This window comes from Myodes glareolus, chromosome 15, assembly GCF_982192425.1.
Source record: "Myodes glareolus chromosome 15, mMyoGla1.1, whole genome shotgun sequence".
NCBI classification, from domain to species: Eukaryota; Metazoa; Chordata; class Mammalia; order Rodentia; family Cricetidae; genus Myodes; species Myodes glareolus.
In genome coordinates, this window is record NC_142040.1 from 21,145,962 (window position 1) to 21,169,372 (window position 23,411).

The following is a 23,411-nucleotide window of genomic DNA, read 5'->3' on the forward strand; positions in this document are numbered from 1 at the left end:
GCCCTGGGGTTTCTCTTTGAACCTCTAATACTGCTGTCCTTGCGCCTCATTTGAGTCCATTCTTCACTTTTTTTGTTTGTGAGGCTAAGAGCCCCTAGGAGGTCCTGGATTTCCCCTGGGTCAGTCCCACACCCAGGCTGGAGCCCTCTCAGCACTTGTCCAGCAAGGCTCTGAGCCGATACAGAATGTCATTTATGCAGCTGTGATGCAGACCACCCCTTCCAGGGCACTTCATCCTGGCTGCCATCTGCGGCCACATTTTCACAGTATTAAATCATCTTTGCAGCTTTGTCAACAAATGGAACAGGGAGATGGATCTTGGTTACAGTTACTGCAGAAATTCCTCTCTCTCTAGTTGGGGGAATTGGCACTGACCCAATCCGTCTGTTTCCTTTTTCTTTTCTTCTGAGACACCCGGGTTAGCCTCCTGCCTCAGCCCCCTGAGTACTGAGATTAGTCATGTATCACATGCCTAGCAACCTATTCTTCCCAGGCTGTTCTTATTCTGTCCCCCGCCAGCCATCCACAGTGCCCAACCAACATCCCATCCAGCCTTATTTCTTCCCATACACAATCGTCTCTACCCAGGATCACCTGTTTCTTCCCACTGTTCAAATCCTCCTGGCCGCATCTCACCTTCCCTGGGAATCCGTGCCTTCCCCACCAGCTAGAAATAAGTCTTCTGTCTCAGGTTCAGAGGGACTCATTATCCAAAGACCTAGTTAATGCAGACATTGTAAATCATGCCTATCTTTAAAATCCCTTTCTCTAATTAATGAACAAGTAATAGTTGCACATCTCCACTCCTTTGACATCTAAGCTTCTTGAGGCTGTCTTCCTTGTATCTAACAATTATATGTAGCACACCTTCAGACCAAGAAAAAGGATGAATGGTTGTCTGTCATTCCTGTGACATTGTATGCTACACTTGAACAATAGAGATGCTCACATTTTTTTATTTGACATTTAACATAGAATCCCTTCTAAAATGCACAGCCATGGACAGTTCAGGAAGGAATGCCTTTTCAACCCCAAAGAGAGATGCTGTGCATGCTGGGAGCGAAGCAGCAAAGATCTAGACACAGCTTCCTGCCTGCCTGCAGCTCTTGCCAATTCAGGAAATGACTCTGAAAGTTTCTTGGAGTGTTTGGTGATAAATATTCTGTCCTTCCGATTCACAACCCTTTTCTCTTTCAAGAAAGACGTTGCAATATCTCCATGCTTCCCACAAAATCTGGGTTTTGGATTTATTTAGCTTTGTTTGGGGTTTTGTTCTTGTTGTTCTTGTTGTTTTGAGACAAGATCTTTCATGGAAGTTCAGACCAACCTGGAGCCCGCAGCAGTTGTGTCTCAGTCTACAAATATTGCTATTACAGGAATGGGTCATGATGCCCAGTTTAAAATTGGTTTGTGTTTCGTTTTGTTTTGTTTTCCGAGACAGAGTCTCAATATATAGCTTTGCCTGTCTTGTAACTCACTATTTAGACCAAACAGGCCTTGAACTCACAGAAAGATTCACATTCCTCTGTCTCCTGAGTGCTGGGATTAACAGCTCCTGTATGCACCACCATGCCTGGTTTAAGATTTTTTTAATTGACATAATTAGGCTATTATAATTGGATACATATTTATAATACATCAGGGTCAAATCATGGCAATTAGCATGTCTGTATCCTTGAACATTATCCTTTCTCTGGGTTGGGCACCCCCAGACTTGTCTCTGGCTGTTAGAATTGTAGAGTGAATTGCTGAAGACCATAGTTGTTCTCCATGGCGTCCTCCTTCATCTCTGTGTTTCATGCCCAATAGCCACCAGCCCATGATTTTTCACATGACACACTGCACCAAAGCCAAGAGAGGGCATCCAACCAACAGCCCGTGTTTCAGAGTCCACCATCCTGAGTTTTGCTCCTCAGAGCCTCTGCAGGGCACCATCCTCTGGCAAAAAGAAGCCTCGAGGGTGAAGTGCTTTTTTTGTAAATCTGTCTGATTTTGTCAGGTGGAAAGTTCAGTTCTATTTAGTTTTCTCCCTCTCTTCGTTGGTTTTGCAGATGTAGGTTCAGAATGGGGAGTTTGCTGAGCAGATCACTCCCTGAACGCAAGTAGTTCCCACTGGTATAAGGGGAAGGGAAAGGTTGTGGGGATGCCCTCCTACCCGCTTTGATAAAGTGACAATTGCAGGGACGGAGAGAGGGAGAGAAGAGCAGGAGAGACACACAGACAGTTGCGTGCGCATACACACACATACACACACACACACATACACACACACACACACGCACACATACACACACACACACACGCACACACACACACACGCACACACAGCCCTCTCTGAAGAGCAGCCATCCAACACAGGCTCAGTCTCCCCTTTAGTGAATCTTCTCACAATACACCTGAGTTACCTCAATCCTGGCCTAGTCTAGAAACTAAAAATTGTGAATGCAGAAAGGTCTCAGCTCAGGCTGTTGGGATAGGACCAAGTCTCTGGAAACCTTGGAAGAACTATCTGTTGTCCTTCATTGCTAAGCTTCATGTTCAAAGCAGATCTGGACATCAGGGACCTTCCAGGCAGGGATTCCCTGAGACCAAAGTTCTCCAAAGCAGATCTCAAGACTTGGTGGCAATTCTTTAATATTTTGTTCAAAACTGGCTCTAGAGCAATGTAGCCACCGTGGTACCTACTGTCTCAAACAGATTTCCATCTTCCTTGGAAAGAGATTATGTTCTGGATTCACGTGAGACCCTGATAACTTCTCAGAATCTAAAACTTCGTTCCAACTCGACCACTGCCAGGAACCAGAGGAGGCAAGGAAGAACTGCCTTGCTATTGACTCTTGTCCCGTTGGCAACAGCAGCTCATGGCCCTTGTTGCAGTGATTATAGGGTTTGGGTAACTCTGGATCTGGACGGCAGTATTGCGGGGGCTGTTCTTGGGAGAATGCCACCAGCTTCAGTTTCCTGCACCATAATTGTCACTGTTGCAGCTAAAGTGTGGGCTCCTGGGATAGCGAGGGATGCCATCCCCAAGCAAGACAGAGAAGCCAGACCCGCCTGACAGCCATCACGGCTGAACCACAGGCAAGCCCCCCTCCTTTCCAAATTAATTATCAGCATCATTTCATCCTTGTCCAAAACATGTGCTCAGAGCCTAGACACGTTTTTCCTGCGTGCTGGAAAGCGAACTGAGCCACGCAGGAAGAGCTTGGTCTTCAGCGAGGCGTTTGGATCCTCTATGAGGATTTGTGGTTGGGATTTCACTAAATGCCGTGCTAGGGTTGGGGGTGGCTTTTCCTCTTTCATCCAGAGCCAGAAAACAGATGACCCAGCCTACTTTGCGCTTGTCACCTTAATCATAGGCCGAGGATGAATATTTTTGGTTAGTTTCCCTTTTTTTATATACACACAATGCCTATTTATAGCCATTTGTCGTTGGACTCCACCAATTACTTCAAAAACTTGTATTTAGAGAGAGACAGGCTGAGAATGTGAATTGGAGGAGTAGCCATCGCCCCGCCTCAGATTGGCCCGTGTGCGGCAGGATCAGAGGAGAGGGCGTGGTTGGCACGCAGATGCTGGGCCGTGACCGTCCATCTGCTAGCATTTTAGCTACATGGTGACAAGAGAAAAGACACGCTCTCTTTTCTGTCTGCCTTATCTTTGTTTCTAAGCTTACTGCTCAGAAACAAACAAGTTCATGTTTCTAGGGCATTCTGTGCAAGACCCAATGCAGACTCGGGCTAGGGAAGCGGATCAGCTGCTTACTCAGGCATCATCAGAGAAGCTTCCTCTGCAGCAGTTGGGAACAGATGCCACACACAGCCAGACAACGTGCAGAGAGCAAGAGACCTTGGAACACTTGGCTCTAAATGGGATGTCCTATCAAATCCCTCCCTTCTCAGGGCTCAGGGAGCCTCAGGGAAGAGAAGATGAGAAGAGTGTAGACATCAAGAAAACAAGGTCCTCTAAATGAATAGGATCGATGTATAGAGACAGGGACAGCAACAGGATCCTCGAGCTGAAAGGAGAAGTGGACACACACCCCACAACCCCTAACCCAGAAGCAAACTCCACTTGATGATAATTCACAAATGAACATTTAAGTTTCTCCATGGGAGTCTCATTGTGCAAACAAACTACTCTTGAAGGTGGGCTGTATTCCCAGCAGGAGATGACCAATAGAAAACAAATTCAGTGCCATCTTTGGAGGTTCCTTGTCTCAGAGCATCTTGGATTGCTCATTTTTTTAACCTTATTTTTAATTTTTATTTTATACATAAGTTTTTCTTCTCTTTTACTCTATGAGTCCTTTACATATATATTATGACTTCCAGTTTGGTATTTTTGTGGGGTTCCTGAGTGTGTGAGCAAGTGGGTTTCTGCATCTGTGCCCTTTCCTTCTCATATTGCCCTGTTCCGACGTGATGTCTCCGTTTATCGCATCATGTCATACTAGAACCCCTTAGAAGCCTGTTTGATTCTAATGAGAGACAAAAAGGGGATGGACCTAGAAATAAGGGAAGGTGGGGAAAACGTGAGAGGAGTAGAGGGAGAGAAAGCTGTAAATGGGATATATTATGTGAGGAAAAAAATCTATTTTCAATTATGGGAAGAAAAAGAAGTAACAGCCGCCCGGTGCCATGGCTGTCTCCAGGCTGTGCTGCTAGCCAGACCCTGAGTCCCCTCTCTCGTCTCCTCGCAGTGATCCTCTTTCTTGTGACCGCCGCCCCTTTCTTTCGTCTCTCAGCACTGGTCCTCTGCAGCATTCCATCCTTTGCGCCTTTCTTTGCCAGTCCGTCTATTTCTTTCACTTTAATTCCTGCAGGCAGATGTTGGGATAAGGCACCTAGATGAGGCGTCCGGGACTTCAGAGAGGGGCAGCTCACGGAAGCTTCCTGATGCGCTGCCCAGTACAAAAGATTTCCTGACCTCTTCCGTTGCGCTTGGGCCACAAAGCTAACAATAGGCCTGTGGCGTGGAACACAAAACAAAGGCTAGGCTGGGAGCAACCGGAGGGACAGAGAGAACTAAAGAGAACAGAATGGGAGGGACAGGCCGACAAGGTTGAACCTGCCTTCACGGCCAAGGCCAAAAATAAGAGATAAGTGGTGAATTTCTCTTCTGCAAATGCAGGGCTGTACTGAAGAGACTGTGTATGAGTGAGGCAGAGAGCTGGATGCTGGCCACTCGGTACCTGGGTTGGGCTTGGGGTAAGAGGCAGCAACAATTCCACAGACAGAAATGTGGGTAGGGGGTGAGATCGTGAAGTCTAAGATACCGAGCGGAATGTTGTGTTCTGATCTGGAGGAAGGAAAACATTTAAAAGATGAACAGAGAAGGCCGGAGAGGCAAACAGGGAGTCCGGGACGCTCTTGCTGCTTTGAGTGAGAAGGGGATCTTGACCACCCGTATCAACACGGGGCAGACATGCCGACTGCCTACTGTACTAGGGACATGGACTCCTGGGATCATCTGGCCGGTTACAGCTGGCTGAGCAGAAGGGCGCACTCCAGGTTCCCAGAGAGACCCAGCCTCAGTGAATAGAGAACAATGGCAGGAGATATTTGATAGCAACTTTAGGCTTCAGTATGTGCGGGTCCCCACCCCCACCCTGGATACAAACACACATATCTACATACACATGTACAGAAAAAGGAAAGAAGTACAGGAGATAGCAAAAGGGTATCAGAATGAGCTCAGTTTGATGGAACTTTTTGATTTTTTTTCCTGTGCCAGGCACCACAGTGCTGGCTTTGAAGGCATTTTCCTCCTTTAGAGATGGGAAAGAAACTCCCAAGGGTGAAGAGCTTCGAAAAAGAGAGACATTTTGTTTGTTTGTTTGTTTGTTTTGGTTTCTTTGAGACAGGGTTTCTCTGTGTAGTCCTAGCTGTCCTAGAACTCACTCTGTAGACCAGGCTGGCCTCAAACTCAGAGATCCGCCTGCCTCTGCCTCCCAAGTGCTGGGATTAAAGGTGTGCGCCACCACCGCCACCCATCCAAGGGAGACATTATTTCTGCTAGGATCCCAGCCTGCCTTTTCCCCTACCCACAGGGTCTCGCTATGTAGCTGAGGCTAGCCCTAAACTCTCTGTCCTCCTGCCTCAGCCTCTCAGAGGCTGAGATTACAGGCATGTGCTCTCCAGCATGCGTGATCTCCTCAAGCTTTCATTACTTGTCATGTGCATCTTCTCCAGAGCCGCACTCTGTCCCCTGAGCCCTCGCAGGGAGGGGACGTCTCCTCTAGACTCTCCTAACACTCCGTGTGTTTCTTCATCCTGGCAGCACATGTTTATTGCCTATTTTACAATATGGGGTGTTTGAGCAAAATCATCTTTTCATTATTAGACTATGGCGTTTTTTTTTTACTCTGATGATATTGGTATCTAGCAACTATCAAGATAGATATTTGTCTTATAGATAAATAAATGTCACCAAATAAAATATTCAAAATTTAGCATAAGCTCAACATAAGAAGATCTCTGCCAGTCTACTTTATATACCAATGGTGATGACTTCCTTTATCAGGGTAGCGCTGAGCTGACAGGATCTCAGGGAGTGGTTGCTTTCTGTGTCTTGGCTGACATTGCTCGGTTGACACTCCTGGCTAGTGTCAGACATTAACCAACTGTTGAAGTTCCCCGTAAATGGCTCCTTCCTGAGTACTCACTGTGCACAGTTCAACGGTGATTAACGCTGAACCCTGTCTAGGCTGGGCAAGCCGCATCAGAGCTATTTTTTCACAGGGACTTTTAAAATATCAAATATGGACCGAGTGAGTAGGTGTCAGAGAAAATGACTTTGCAAACTGAAAATCATGGACTTAGATTCGTTTGAAACACATCACGTGGAGTGTACATATAAAAATAATGGGCATTTCGATTTTCATAATAAATAACATCTGTAATATTCTTCCTCACCTTTTTCTGATTAGCTTCATGTCTGGCGTATTTCCCCCCCCCCCCCCCCGACACTCCTCTTTCAAGTTGTAAGGGTTTTGCCAAGGACAGACAGGATTCTCAATAAGTAGTGCGGATGTTCGAGAAAAACTGTGCTAATCGGGTGAGAGCCCAGTAAGGAGCAGACTGTTCCGTGGCAGGCAGGTCTCCCTGCTAAGCGTTTTCACAGTTGAGCATGAACTGGTGCTCAAGCTCCAGGTCTGAGTGTCGCTCTGTCCTGTGCTCTCACCTGGGGTGGGGGTTGACAAGGAAAGGCAGGGAAGTGAAAGGCTAAGCTGGTTGCTAAGCCCTCCCTGAGTGCACTGGGCTCCAGGGCGTTCTTTCCCACCTCTTCCTCCTTCCCTGCACTCTCCCCTGTCTCCCCAGCCCCGCTGCCTCTCCCTTCTGTTTGCTCCAAACTTCCCTCCTTGTCTCCCTCCTATTCTACTCCTCTGGTTTCCAGGGTAACACTGGACAGGTCATCTGCACCCACGTCCTGTGCATGTCAGGCTCTATCCTCTGGCATCGGCTGTGTTGTAGCGGGTGTGGCAGAAATAATACTCTAGAGATCATTGAAACAATGGACCCCCGGGAAGTGGCATTCTCCCTAGGAATCTTGTGCTGGGAGAAGGAAAGGGTCCAGCAGAGGGGTACCTTGTCTCCCTGAAAGAGGAGGCCACCTTCTAGAAGGAGACTAAAACCCAGATAACGATGGGGCAGTGGTGGGTGGACCCTGAAAAAGGACTTGAGTTGCTCGATCCCCTTGTCCCTCTTTCCTAACGTGGCCACATTGAATGAGTGTCCTTTTTCTCATTCCTGCTGTTGATTGGGTTCTTTTAATTGGCTCATTGAGGGCAAGTACCTAGGTCTGTCTTGGCTTCCAGATTGTGACTCCCAAGTTCCAAACAATGTGACTTCCTTGGGCACATTTTCACAGTCTTTTCATTTGCCTTCAGGAAAATGCAAATGAGGACTCTTGATCCGTTCTACTTTTCCCTCCAGGTTTATGTATGAATTAGATGGCCCTTCTGAGGCGGTTCCTGGTGCAGTTGTAACAGACCAGGCTTGAGCGATCAGGACTTGAGACAACAGCAAGCAAGTGGATTGTCCACAGCTGCGCCCAAGGCTTCTAGCGAGCCTGAGCAGTGAGCCCCCACAGTGAGGCAGGTGCCACTCTTGGGTTAGGTATTTCAAACAATCTCAAGAAAATTTCGACGAAGACATGGAAATTTCAGCAGCGACTGTCAAATGACAGCCTGAGTGGACAGCTGTGTCAGGGTCTGCCACAGCTCGGTGCACAGGTCACATTCCTCCCTCACACTCAGCCCACAAAAGAAGTCATAAAATGGAAATCTTAGCATCGCCTGTCCGTGCTGCGAGAGCCGTTTCTCTGGAGAGGCTGTCTCCCCACATCTGCACTAATCAAGACTCCCACTTGGGGTTCCTAGAGTTCTTGCCCCCGCACTACTGGCATCCCTCTCCCTTGTTGCTTACCTGGTGACTTGTCTTCCTCTAGCTGGCTGTGCCCCGGTGCTAGCACGAACCCAGGAAGTTATGTGTTAGGGCTGCAGAGAGTTCTGCAGTAGAGTGAGTAGCATGGGTAAGACCCCAGGCACTGTCCCTAGTCTGTCTGTCTGTCTGTCTGTCTGTCTCTCTCTCTCTCTCTCTCTCTCTCTGTCTCTCTCTCTCTCACACACACACATGCACACACACACACTCACACACACACACGCACACACGCACACAGACACACACGTCAGCTTAGTAAATGAGTCTTTCTCTCTGAGGGGACAATGGCCTTGTCTAGTTCAATGCTCCCTCCTTTCTTTTCTTTTCCTTTCCATCTGAAAGAAATGTCAGGAAGACATTTCTCCATGAAGGTACATAAATAGTTAACAAGCCCAACTGAGATGAGCTTTTTGGAAGAGGGTGCAGATTGACTCCCATAACGATGACTGCTGTCTCAGAGGACAGCCGCTCACAGCGGTGATAAGCATAGATAAGGTAAAAAGAGCTTTGTATTTAAGGATGAAGGTCATGTGTCCCCTAGGTGCCTGCAGAAGGCAATGAAAACGGTGGGCTGGGTGATTAAAGGAGACACAGGCTGGAACTTTACAGTTACTGCAGCTGGACACCTAAGGAATGGGCAACCTGGTTCAACCCGAAGTGCTCTGTGGGACTGCCCTAGGGCAGTAGCTATACAAATACCAGTGTAAGTCCAACCAATGCTGGCAAAAATGATAGCATCAGCTCTCTGAAAGGGGCAGAAGGCCAGGAGCCTAGATCAGCCCAGGCTGGGCCAGATGACAGGCCTGGAGTCATCCTAACACCCAACTCTGGCTCTCAGAGCCTAGCTAGCTCAGCCATGGCCTGCTAGTTCGGATCACACAGTTGGTATAGTCTGGGCAGCTTGTAACACCTTGACTTTAATGATCGCCAATCACGGGCCATAGGTCCATCTGGGATAAAGATGATTTCTTTTAGTTTATTGATTCTGTCTGTACTCCTATTCTACTGGCAACTACAGTGGGGATTCAAGAGCCCTGCAACCTGGTTTTTCATGCTCAATACACGAGACCCACCACCCTAAGCTCTACTTCTGACATTCACCTGGTGACTATGCAGTCTTTTTATGCTTGTTTTACATAGACTGAAACAGAGGCAGTCGTTCAATGACTTATGAAGGTGACAAAAAGCAATGGTTCTAAAGGCCTCTGAAATCTACCTCGGTGTGATGTCTGGGTTCTCCTTTAGAACTCCAGGGTGGGGGTGGGGGATCTGCCTCCACTAAAGCCTTCCAAACTCTCCCCATCCTTGGAGCTAGTGAAGAGGCCACTCTGGCTTTTTCCATCTTTCAAAGTTAACCGGAGCATGCCAGCAAAGCATCAGCTGGGGGAGGGTGTTCTAGGCAGTGTAATATCTAGGAAACTATTTTTAGGGAGAAAACTTCTATGTTTGGATCAGTAATGATTTTTAAAATAAGAAACAAGACAACAGCGTACGCGCTCACATCTGGAGTTGTAAGGCTTTGCCACACAGCAAGATGAGAGTACAGCCTTGGCCCGGGCCCACGGTGCCTGGGACATGAAGCCGTGAGCACCCTGAAGATTTGATCCACATGTGCAACGAGTCTCCATCCAGCTGCAGCCTACTTGGGTTTAAGTTTGGTGGAAGATGATGCAGGCTCCCAACAGGAGGGCTTTCACCAGTGGGCACAAGAAGGACCTGTGACTTGAACTTCACCCAGATTTGGGGTCTTTTAAACTTTCTATTAGTTTGACCAGGAAGACATAATCAGCTGATTTAATGTTTAACACAAGTTAAACTTCAATGTAAACTTTAAGAGATACTTGAAGGACTGGAGAGATGGCTCAGCAGTTAAGAATGCTAACTGCTCTTCCAGATGACCTGGATTTAATTCCCAGCGCCCACATAACCCACATGACACCCACATACCCTCAGGCAAAACATTGACATGCATAACAATAATTTGTAGAAAGAGATGTTTGATCCCTATCATAAGTTAACAATCTACTCCTAAAAACAAATAAAACAAATATTTTTTTCAACTTGGGTGTATAAAAGTTGAAGGTATTTGCAGCTAAACCAAAATGTTTCCTGTTTGTGAAAAACGTACCTGTCAGAATTCCGAATTAGAAAATGCTTGAACGGTCAAATTTCTAAAAGAGCTGAAGTTTGCTAGACATAGCCTAGGGGCAAATTGCCTTGTTAGTAAATAAACACAGGCCATTTGGGTTGGGAATGGTTCTCAGTGCTTGGGAGGCAGAGGCAGACAGATCTCTGTGAGTTTGAAGCTTGGCCTACAAAGTGAGTTCCAGGACAACCAAGGCTCCGTAGTAGCAAGACTCTATCTCAAGAAAAGAGGAGGGGAGAGAAGGGGAGGGGAGAAGAGGGGCAAAAGGAAAAAGCAAATGGATCAGGAGGAAAAGGAAATATTAAACTGCTCTTTGCAAATTAAAAATAATCAAAAGCAAAGAGATCCATGGAGGTGGATAACTGGCCAAACAACAGAACAGAAAAGAGATTAAACCTCAAAATGGCAATATATATATATATATATATATATATATATATATATATATATATGTAGTTTCTGTCCTTAAATGTTTTATCCACCCCTGTCCTGATTCTGGACTGCGATGGAGCAAACACAGATTTTCTCCAGACCCACGTCAGGGGAGTAGGCTTTGCTTTGTTGGCGGTTTTGGTTTATTTTCCTGAAATAATAATCACTTGGCCTACTTTTCTTCTCTCCTACTTTGCTCTACCTTGGTATAAGAGGACATAAAACCAGAAAACCTGTACCCATGGATGGTAACTGACGCTCGCTGACAGTGATTGCAGATATTGCTGCCTGCGTCATAGAGCAACTGTGGGAACTAAGTAGGTCAGCAAGCAGAAGACTGTTACGAAGCTGTGTTGTCGTCCCGAGTACATAGTGAGATCATGTACCAGCTGTTTTAAGTATCTTTAGTGTTGATAGTGGTCTCGCAATATACAAATGTGCTAAGCACGGTATATGCCTTAGCTCCCTTGTAGTTAAATGAATTTTATCGATAGCAAACTGAAGTATTGGGGGTTCAGAAAGTTGTTCAAGATTGGGCAACTGGTATTAATAATGTTTATTATATACCTTCTACAGAAGGAAGTTACTATCGGGCCATTTGAATGTCTCATCACACTTAGGCCACATAATCATATTGCAGAGTAGAAGCTTGCACCTACACTTTACAACTGAGGAAACTGAGGCCAGGAAGGTCAGTCAACACCAAGATCACACACAGTGAGTAGAGGAGTTGGTACTTGAACCCAAACAGTCAGGCTCCGAATGTTCCTACTGTGCGCCTTGGGGGTGGAGACAATCAGCTGCAATGACTCTTTCCTGCATCGTTAGCATCAACCCTGACAGACCAATCTTTGATGTTGGTTTCCTATAAATTTTGTCCTCCTGTCGTTCAGTCCAACAGTCTGTCTCATCTGTGTCAGCTTATCAATACCTATTTAATAATCCATTATTTCTTATATTATTATCATTATTTCTGAGCACAAAAAAATCCTCAATAAAATACTAGCAGACAGAACCCAGAAATGTGTAAAGAAGAGTATGTGCTGTGATCATGTAGGGTGAAGATCTGCTTAACATCTGAAGATCAATTAGTGACAAAGATTGTTCAATTTTTCAATGAAAGATTTTTTCAGTGATTTTTTTCCTTCATTGAAAAATCAATTAATGAGAGTCAATGGATCAAAGGACAAAAGAGTGATAATCGAATAGATCCAGAAAAGCTTTTAGACAATACTAACACTCCTTCACTGATAGGAGCGCTCAAGCCAGAAGTAGGAGGAGTCTTATTTACCTTGGTCAGAGGTCGATTCTGAAAGTCCTACAGGTATCATCGTAGATCAGGAGCTCTAAGGACTGTATTCTGATTTCACTGTTTGTATCAGACGTGTATGGAGAATTAGGCAAAACAATGAAAAACAAAAGGAAGAATAGACACCTACATGGTCAAGGAAGTAAATCTGTTGCGATTGTAGAATGCTGAGCCTCTTGATGCCAGTCCTGATGACCTGATTTTGGTCCCCAGGGCCTGCATGTTGGAAGTCCCCAGAGACCCACTTCCCGCAATTGTCCTGATACTCACCTGCATGTCTTGGCATGTGTATGTGTACACACACACACACACACACACACACACACACACACACACACCACAAAAATAAATCATTAAATAAACAGATGTAATTTTTAAAGCATGTGTCAGAATTTAAAAGCTGCGAGAACTAACAAGTTTCAACAGAGGTTTGCGGTACAGGAGCAGCATACAGTCATTGTTCGCACCTCGGACAGCCGAAGTGAAGCAAACAAACATGAAATTTTAGAAAGACATTTTAATAGTATCAAAAAAAGAGTAAAATAATCACAGTACTCAGGAGGCAGAGGCAGGCAGATTTCTGTGAGTTCAAAGTCAGCCTGGTTTACAGAGTGAGTTCCAGGACAGGCTCCAAAGCTACAAAGAGAAACCCTGTCTTGAAAGATAAAAAAATAATAATAATAACAACAGTAAAATACTTAAATTTATATTGTTGAGGGTATAACTCATTGGTAGAACATGTATTAGGTTACAAAACATGTGTTAGGTTAAATATCTGGGTGTCGTGGTGCATGCCTTTAATTCCAGAATTCGAGGAGTCAGAAGCAGGTAGATCTCTGTAAGTTCAAGATCAACCTAGTCTACATAGCAAGTTTCAAACCAGCAAGGGCTACAAAACGAGGCCTTGTCTTAAAAATAAATATAAATAAATAAATAAATAAATAAATAAGTGGTTTAGTTGTTCTAGCCATACTTCATTTGTGCCACAGCCACATGTGGCTGGTGCCCAAAGCACAGCCTGACACAGACACAGGCCATTCCCAACATCATGGCGAGTCCACTAGATACTGAAGATTTAGGGACAGGATCCCCCCCTGGGGCGGCTGGAAAGGGTGTCCACTGCAGATGAATGGAGAGAAGATAGCCTTTGTACTAAGTGGTCTTGAGACAGTTAAAAGCCATATTCGAAAGGGGGAAAAAGTATTATTGATTCCTACCTCTTTTCATAGACAAAAATCAGTCCCACATGGGTTATAAAAATCAAATATAAGAGAAGAGTGTTGGATCTTCACCAGCAGAATCTTTCCAGTGGCAGGCGTGGAGGAAGTACCAAAAGAGGCCATTCCCGTGGCTACGTATAATCTCAGTGTCACGTTTTGTGGACACATTTTATCAGACTGGACATGTTTGAATTAAAAGGAGCCAGGAGTGAGAGTAACATACTGCATACTCTCTGTTCACATTGAGTTCAAAAGCAGACAGAAGCGTCTTCACTGTGCAGAGTTAAGTTGCGGCTGCCTTGGAGCGAGGAGGGAGCATCTGGAGGCCGTGCAGCCCCGGCGAAGTTCAGCCTCTTGTGCACCAAGCTGTGCACCTGTGATGTTGGTTTTCTCTACAGGGATGTAAAAAGGTGTTTGTAAGAACCCTTCTTTCACACACACACACACACACACACACACACACACACACACACACACAATGTTTTTGCTGATTGCATCCTTCATGAAGATACTTTTTCAAGAATGTTTTTTCAAGGATTTTTAGTTGATCCAGGACTCAGAGGAATGGGGATGTTACTGATAAGAGGGCCATTGGTATGATGGAGAAGCATGGACCCTGTAAGTGGTCAGTTCTAGACACAAACCCCAGAGAAACCCTATCCCTTGTGCAGACAACAGTACTCACTGTGGATAACCAATAACACTAAATCAAACAGCTTGGGAACATTGACAGAGAGATCAATTGACAAGAGGTAGTGTTTTGTATAGTAAAGTTAAACAGTGAAGAGGAACATATGCACTTATATTATTATAAATCTCTAAAGAAGGAGTTAGAGTTACAGAATATGTTTAAGAGCACACATGTATGATGTGAATATGTGTAATATCACACGTATGTAAGATGTGAAACAACACTGTGTATACTGTTTGGTACACCCACATGGCCCTGAGCTTTGAATATGTATGTAAGCCATAGCAGCAATGGCAGGTAGAACAATGGAAAGAAGAGCTGAATGAAGGGGACAGAGGAAGCTCCAACATGATCTGTTGTCCAGCTTCTTTCCTCAGAAAATCTAGAGAGAGGCTAGTGATGGCTCAGTGGGTACAGGCACCTGCCGCCAGAACTGCCGACCCAAGTTCAATCCCCTGGGCCCATGTAATAAAGCGGGGGAGGGATGAGTCTTTCAAGTTGTTCTCTGACCTCCACATACCACAGAGACACATGTGCACACACTCACACTGACACCCACATGCACATAAATGTACACAAAATAAATAAAATGTATTAGAAGTTTTTGAAACAATTGTGACAAAATACTAACTTCTGTTCACTGGTGGTGGCTCTAGAGTGTTAGCATCCTTTGACCTCTTCGTTCAGTCACGCAATATGAGAAAAATAGAGCTGAGATAATAGTATCATTCATCATTTAGCCTTAGACTTGTTGTTTAGGTATTTTCTGTTCCTGTTTGTTTTAAGAAAAAATGTATATAAATGTAAGGATGGCAGAGATAGCTGTTTCCTTTCTTTTGTTTATGTTCACCAAAACATGCTTGTTTTGTTTAACATCCGAAAGGTTTGATATAGAAACGGGGCCTTTATACAAATCTGTGAGGGGTGAGATGAGAGGATTACAGTTTTAGCACAGCCTGTGGGCCATGAACCCGCATCCTGTAATATACATCCCCACCATCTATACATCCAGCACTAGGAGCATCCGTCTGTGTTACAGCCAAAACATTTAGCAGGCAAAGAACCAAGCAATCAGAAAGGTTTTCCTTACGGATGCTTACTAAGATCGAAGCCACTGATGTGTACTCCATCCGTTCCCAGACTCGAAATACTGACAAGGGTTAGGACCCCCACCTTTCCCATGGCCCGTGGAACCTGTGCCAACCGCTGCCTTGAATCCAGCGAGCCCTGGAGCTCTGGAGGGATGGAGGCCCTGGCACAGCACACAGCGTTGCTGCTGTTCACCCAGCCGGGTTTTGAACTTCCACCTCCCTTTCACCACCTTGGTGGAGCGTGCACTCGGTTGTTTTAGTTTCGTTGGGCCGTACTGGAGCCTTGAACATGCTAGACAAGTGTCTGCAGCCGAGCCGCATCTCCAGGCCTGTTCAGTTTAGTTGTTTCTGAGTTTGCCTTTTTATAGACATAACCATACATGGTGGCAATTACTCACTAGGCTGGCAACCTGTTTAGTAACCTTCTGAAGCACCCCCCGGACAATTGCCTTGACCGTATTTGGAAAGTTAACAAAGAAATGTAAGCTTAAAACAGACTAAATATTATACAGTGAGGTCCAAAGTGGAAGGTTATAAATATGTAAATTTGTAAAGTGGAAGCTTATAAATATGTAAGTATACACTCATAGCCACGAGCCCACCCATCCCCTGCCCTCAGGGGTCAACCAATGTCCACAGCTAAAGTTGCACTTGACTTCACATAGTGCATTCCTCTCAGCAGCAGATGAGAGTGGAAGTTAGCCTAGAAGAAGAGACTGAGCATGCTCAGTTTGAGACGTTTTCTGGGTCTAAGTTCAGAGCCAGCGCATGCGCCAGGTGTATGTAAGCATCTGCCTTCACTGTGTGCTCTAAGAGAACACTGAGTCTGTCCAGTAAGCTCAGTGGTGGTGGCTGAGGAAGCCAAGGGTCAATTATTAGCAATTCTTTCCACGGTGACCCAAAGCTGTGCCTCTGTAGCTGATTTATCAGTCCCAAAAGTGATAGTTTAGGTTCATCTGTCTGTCTTCTGTCTCTTAACTGGTTCTAAACTCGAGATGGGGTATTAATGACTGTTCCCTCAGGAGCTTGGTCAATTGCTGAAAGACCTTAAAATGATAAATTAATATCATCCATGCTCTCTCCTAATAATTGATATAACCACACTTGTTCTGGTGAATAGTTAAAAGAATTGCTCACCAAATTTTAAATTTCATGAATGGTTTAAAAATAAATGTATCCTCAGTTTTTGTGCTGTGTTTAACCTCTCCTGGCTTGAGAGAGGCATACTGCGATAAAATGTGCATTTATAATTTGATATGCTATGTGCAAAGATACAAGCATTCACAGAAAATGTATTCCCCTTAAACATTAAGAGTAAAGAGAACACACACATGCGCGCGCGCACGCACCGCCCAGCTCAGTTGCTGTAACCGACACTGTTCTGCACATGGCCTCTGTGTCTTGGCGAGAAGCAGTGATTTTAAGGATGGATTAGTCTTCTAATCTCTTTGGGGTTTCCTTTATATTCGTGGTGGTTTATGACTGACATCTAATGTAACTATACTTTCTGTTTATATTTAATAAAAGATTCGTTTCTGTGGCAGGGCACACATTTGTGCTCTGGCGTTGAACAAAAGCTACTGTTCGGCAAGAAGGGTATAAAATGTTGATTTATAATGACACGGGCCAATAACAGCCATCTAATTCTTTCAAACTATTTCTCCCCAGGTCCTGGCCAGAGCATGGCTGCAGAAAAGAACGATTCTTTTCCAATAGAATATTCTGCCTTTAACACATCGATCCATGCCGGGATTCGATACAAAAACTGGAAACTCCTCACGGGCTACCCAGGTAGACTGCTTAGCTCCCCTCCCACAGCTGCCAGAGCAGGGGCTGTGCCTCCAGTCTTTCTGTCCTCTTAGGACTTTATTCTCTGGGCTATTTCCCTAGAAAGGGAGGTCTTATCACTGCCTTCTAAGCCCTTCTCTTCCTTCCCTAGCTCCTCAAGGCTCCCTGCCAAACCCCCTCAGTTTGCTCAGACATCTGAAATGCTAACTAGGCCTTCAGATCTTTTATGCTCCCTGCAGATCTTAAGAAAGCAGCTATCTGCTTGGGGTTTCGTGGCCTCTGTCTGGTCAGAATTGCACAATTTCTGCTGTTGTCATGGCCTAAGGAGTCTCTCCCCCAGAAAGAATGGCAAGGGAAAGCTCACCAAAATTATGGCTGCCTTAAAAAAAAATCATAAAACGTTCTTTCTGAGGCTGCAGAATGGAGGAATGGCTTCAGCTGCTCTAACTGAACTTCCTCTGACTTTTTTTTTAATTTCGTCTCACTTTTTAATTATTTGTAGTAGGGGCAAGAGGAGAAAATCCTATTTGAATACTTCATAGGCGTGGATTTCAGACATGTGTGACTTTCAAACACAGCACACCTAGCTCTAGCCGAGAATCTCCACCAATGCTGTGTTTGCTTCCTCTACCCGATTCTCAGAAAGGGACACATTGGCGTATTTTCACAGGCTCTGATGCAGTTTAGCCATGCTTAACTTGTGAGTGTTCTTGGTGTTCACAAGGACAACTCATTGCTTGGGACTGTCCCATGTATTGCACTGTGCTGTGCTTGCTAATTACTGGGAGTGTATTTTTATCCCCTACCCTCCCCGATCACTGTGACAACTAAAATCCCCCTCTGGCCACCACCCCACACATATTTTTGATGTCCCTATTGTTAAGCAATAGGATCTGTTCCATTAAAGCTTGGTTATAATATTCTGAGACAAATCTAGAATCAACGCCCAGAGATGTGAGGGTTTGGGGGTTTTGTTTTGTTTTTTCATTTGACCATACCCACAGCCAGGGAGGGCAGCCTTGTCCCCCAGATGCCTTGAGATTAGAACCCACCAGCAGAGCTTCTTGCCCCTGAAGTGTCACGTCTTTTTCCAGGCTGTGGTCACTGGATCCCGCCTCCATCTCAGTCCAACGTTTCTGAGATCCGTTCGCTGGACTCATCAACCAAGACTGTCTGGCTGTTTGATATCGATCAGGACCCTGAAGAAAAACACGACCTGTCCCGGGAGCATCCCCACATCGTCCTGAAGCTCCTTTCCCGCCTGCAGCACTACCACGAGCACTCTGTGCCTTCCTACTTCCCACCTATGGACCCCCGCTGTGATCCCAAGGATACTGGTGTGTGGAGCCCCTGGATGTAGGGCTGGAGCGGGGAGCTGGAGCACATTTATGGGCAGGCTGGACCTCAGGTCCCTACTCTACTGTCTTTTCTAAAAGTCACCCACCCCCCTCACCTGGCCCTCAGGCTACATAACCCACCAAAGGAGTTCAGTTTCAACCCACAGAACATTTCAAAAGCCAGTAAAATCTGGACGGATCCTGCTGTTGGCTGGAGTTAGTGTCTGGAGGCCAGGGTGGCTGGGTTCATCCTGCTTCCTAGACTCCAGTCGCTGGGAACTTGACATAGGAAGCTATCCCTGAGTTCCTGAGGCCAGAGCAGCTGGCTCTTTTTGCTTCACAAGTCAATCATTAGAATTCCCTCTGCTAACAACCAGTTTTATTGGCAAGACACATGTCTTGTAACAAAGGCGGGGAGCAGATGATTGCTGGTGATTCTGTTGGCTGTGAGGGCTCTGTGCCTGTGAGATCTCGTTCAGCTTTCCAGATCCATGACCCACGGGCCACCGCTCACTGACTCACCTTGCTGTGGAGCATAAAGCCCACTGTAATAAGCCAACACGGAGGATGCCTGTGCCTTGGCTTAGGTTTCCACCACCACTAAATACATTTTTCTCCTACTTCCCCCACCTGCGGTTGCTCAATCTGTCTAGACTTCCGCCACCCCAGCTTGTGTGGCTCTGTTTCTGTTATGCCCTTGGACTTCACTGTCCTTTCCCTGAGGACACTTTCCCCTCCACTCTGAGCATCCTGAGCTCTGGGAGAGTCCCAAGCCCCGTCCAGAGGAGGTAGACTGGTCATTCCGTGGCCATGCTCGTGGGAGTTGTGGGTACGTGGCATCTGCTAAGCAGGTCTGTTCCAGCTGCATGGGAGCAGTACGCAATGATCTGTGCTGTTTTCTCAATCAGTGGGAAGAGGAGCCAGGAAAGCACTTTCATTCTGAGGTGATGGAAGGGGCAGTTTGAGAAAGGGACTGACCAATGTCTGGTATGTTGGCCTTAGTAAAGCAGGGAGACGCCATCCCTATTCCTCTCATTCTCTGTTTCACTGCCTCATACTGGGGTTCTGGGGTTGAAGAATGAGGATACAGTATTTGACCTTCAGCCTTTTCTCAGACCCTCTTATTTCCTACCAATGTGACTCCATCCAGATTAGCCTCAGAGAGTGTCAAACCCAGATAGCAAATATAGTGTCAAAAGCAGATGCAAAGCTGCTTCTCATCAGCACTGTTGCCTTGTTCAAGGCTTATCACCAACACCCACGGCAGGGCCAGGGATTTAATAGGCACCCAGTATATTTTTTAAATGAATGAATGAACTGAAGAAACAGGAAAGACTCACCATGAAAGATCCTTTGTCGAATGAGCTGACCAACAGTAGTGTAAATTGCTAGTCTGTCCTTAAGCTGCCCCCTCCACCCTGGTGGGAGCAAGAGCTGCACATCTGAACAGTCTCTGGCCCGACATGGCAGGGCTGTGATGTCCTGTCCAGGGAGACAAAAGAGAATCATTTTTCGTAGTTATTCTCCATTGCCAACAATCTCTATTTCCATTCTTCATTGAACACCAGAAATTAAAACCATCAAATAATATGATATAAGTCCTCATGTACAGCCACCTTCAGTTCGTAGCAGTATTTTCTGGTCATTAATAGTCTGAATTTTATTGTGATAAAACTATTACAAGAAAATGGTGCTAAAGCTAATGACATCTTTTACCAACCTTTACGCAACTGAGCTGGCAGATAGCTGACCACCAGGCCACCTCCTGCTCCAGAGCAATGGCAGAGGTGACTCTGGATGCCCCTTCTGTCCCACAGCTGTCAGTGGCTATCAGTCTTCTGAGACCAAAGGTTTCTGCTTCATAACACCTATTTGAATTTTCCTTATTATTCTCTGAGCAGCTACCCTCAGTTCTAGCTCTTGGGCTGTCTTGATCGTGGGCTATCTTGGAAATGTTAGCATTTGAGTGGGTTAAAGAAGACTTTCAGACAGTCATGTTTAAAATGGCTAGAGATTCTGTTTAATCAAACACATAGAATGGCATGGGTCTCGGGACCTATCTCCTTAGATTTTCATGTTTTACACAAAAAGAAAAGATTTATAACTATCTTTAGGAATATTGATGTTAGTTCTTTCTAATGTGTTTGCCTTTACAGAAAGTTTTGTTTATTAATGTGCAAACTCATCCCTTTGTTACCACATGACTGTTTCAGACTTGAGGGACAAAATAAAATTGATCTTTCTAAAACTATGTGAGCGTGGGGCCTCAGCTTGAGATGGTTGAAGTTCAGGAACTCAGCAGCAGGGGTAGGTGAATGGGTCACGATGGACCCAGTGGGCTACCAGTAAGGTGGTGAAAAGGGCAGATTGCGTGTAATAGAGGCACTGCAACATTTTTTTCTGATTTGCCAGTTTTATATTATGTGAAGTATCTCTCAACACGTCTGTTACACAAATAAGAACAAATACATCAGAGATTTTTTTAAAATGTGTTAGTGTCAGTGAGACCGTTCAGAGGGTAAATCAGCCAAACCTGAGTTTGGCTCCAGGACCCATATAAGGGTGGAAAGGAAGAACTCTTCCCTGGACTTGTCCTCTGGCATGCATGCCCTGTCATAAACATCCCCCACATCGTAGGCACAGACACAGTAATAATAAACACTTTAAAATGAAAAACAAGGGAGACATTGCCCTAAGAACATATATCGTGGGGCTCCGGGTAAGAGTGCGCGAGGCCCTGGTTCAGTCCTGAGCACCACAGAAGATGAAGGCTCACTACTAAGATCAGGGGGGCGTTAGTGAAGGGCAGGCGTGAGAACGGCGATGATGGAGCGTGGTAGTGTATTATTGCTGGCTAAGAAATTATCCCAAAATTTAGCCACCGAAACAACAAACGTTTCCTGCACACATTGCATAAAGGCGAGAACTCAGAGTGTTTTATCTGCAGGCTCTGCTTCAGGGTCTTACATGAGTCAGCAGTCCAGCAGTTGAGCAGAGATCATCTGAGGCTTGGATGTGATTGGCAGATTCGTTCTGAGATGCCTCGTGGACTGGCCGTGACCAGAAGCTTAACTTCCTTGCCATGTGGGCATCAGTGGTGACTATGAAAATGTCCTTACAGGGCAGGAAATCTAGAGAAGGAGCAGCAGGCAGGGAGCTTTGACGCCTTTGTGACCTAGTCTTCAAAACTGTACACGGTCCCTTCTGCCTTTTTATATGCATGATAACTATCTCTTAATCAAGAGCATACTCGCAAGAAGGAGCCCACTTTTGCAGAGACTGTTGGGTCTGTACTTGTGTTCACTGCAGAGGGCGCGGTTTGCCTCTTCTGGAGAAGGTTGTCCAGTCAAGCTGACATGCACTTACCACATGCTGCTGCTTGAAGAGAGTGGCAGGAAAAGATTCCAGCTTTATTTTAGTGGCAGAACGACCAAAAGCAAGTCATTTAGTCATGTCAGTGCCTCAGTTTCCCCTTCCAGAAAGGAGATGGCTGAATTAAGAAATCCCAACATGCAATCTTTGTCCAAACATAAAATTATTTAAAACAAGAAAATGAAGGAATTATTCTGTCTTTAAAAATATGTTAGTGTGTGTGTACGTGTGTCTATGTGTGTGTCCGTACATGAATATATACGTATGTGTGGCAGAGAAACCGAAAGAGGATGTGCAATTCCCCTGAAGTCACCTACCTTCGGTGCTAGGAATTGAACCTGGATTCTCTAGAAGATCTGTAAGTGCTCTCAACAGCTGGACCATCTCTCTAGACCCATTTTATATCTTTTTTTTTTCTTTTTTACAAGATTCATCCGAGGAATGGCTCAAGTACCCATTAACATATAACTGGGTAATAAAACATGGTGTATACAAAATGGAACGTTCCCCAGTCACAGAAATTAGTGGAGTTTTCATACATTCTATAATCAGGATTAACTTTAAAAATGTTATGATAGGTGAAAGGCATTGGACATGAAGGACAACACTGCATGATCCACTACAGGAATTATTAAGGACAGGAGACTGCAGGGCCAGTAAGATGGCTCAGTAAGTAAAGGCGCTTGCTGCTGAGGCTGATGACCGAAGTTCCACGCAATGGAAGGAGGAAGTTCCATCCCGTGCCCTTCCCGCACTCCAGCACATGCTAAATAAATAAATGTAAAAGAAAGTTTTTAAAGAATAGACAAATTCATACAGAAAAAAGTAATAATACTCGAATGTAACATGTAAAGACCCAAGTGTAAAGACAGATATCACTCAGGTCTTGGGGAAGCAGAGACTGGGAAGTATTGCCCAGTGCAGTGGAGACAGAGTTTCTGAAGACGTTTTAAAAGAGTGGTGATTTTAGCTTCCTAAGACCATGAATATAGCCAGTACTATTGAACGGGTTACTGTGGTGGCTGATCTTGTCGACTTCCTTGGATTGAGAGATTGGTAAAGCGGTGTAGCTGAAGGCATTTCCAGAAAGTCTCTACTAAAGGGGAAAGCCTACATTGTGTGGGTGGCGCCATCCCTGAAGTCGCAGATCTGGATGGAGTAAAGGTGGGAAGAGGGCCGCCTGCTAGCTCAGGTGTGCGCATTCTCTGTGTCCTGTTGCCATGAGGCAAGCAGTTTCGGCCTCATTCTCTCACCACCAGGGCGGGCGCTCTCCCTCACCACAGACCCAGGATCAACGGAGCCAAGAGCCAAGAGCTTATGTAAAATCACAAGTCAACATAAGTAAGTCCCCTCCGAGCTGTCCTCGGGTATCCGACAAAGAGACAGGACCAACAGAAAAGCTTTATGTCGTGTGTGTATGTATTATCACAATATAAATAGGAGAGGGGAGTACGCCAGAGTTCCAGAACTGGGTCATGGAGAGAGAAGCAATTATCAGCAGGAGATAAGACTTGGTGGGCTTATGTCTCTGTGGGCCTGAGGCTTCGTGGGCCTAGGACACATTGGGCCTGGAGTTCTGTG

The 23,411-nt window shown here is 45.5% G+C and overlaps 1 protein-coding gene across 1 annotated transcript in view; it reads left to right on the forward strand.

The window, feature by feature from the left end:
• Positions 1-20,709, forward strand: part of Arsb (arylsulfatase B) — a 169,736-nt gene extending 149,027 nt beyond the window's left edge. The window contains exons 7-8 of the mRNA XM_048455942.3: positions 17,002-17,124; positions 18,216-20,709. Coding sequence (XP_048311899.3) covers positions 17,002-17,124; positions 18,216-18,481 — 389 coding nt within the window. The 3' untranslated portion in view covers positions 18,482-20,709. The remainder of the gene's footprint in view (positions 1-17,001; positions 17,125-18,215) is intronic.
• The last annotated feature ends 2,702 nt before the right edge of the window (positions 20,710-23,411 follow it).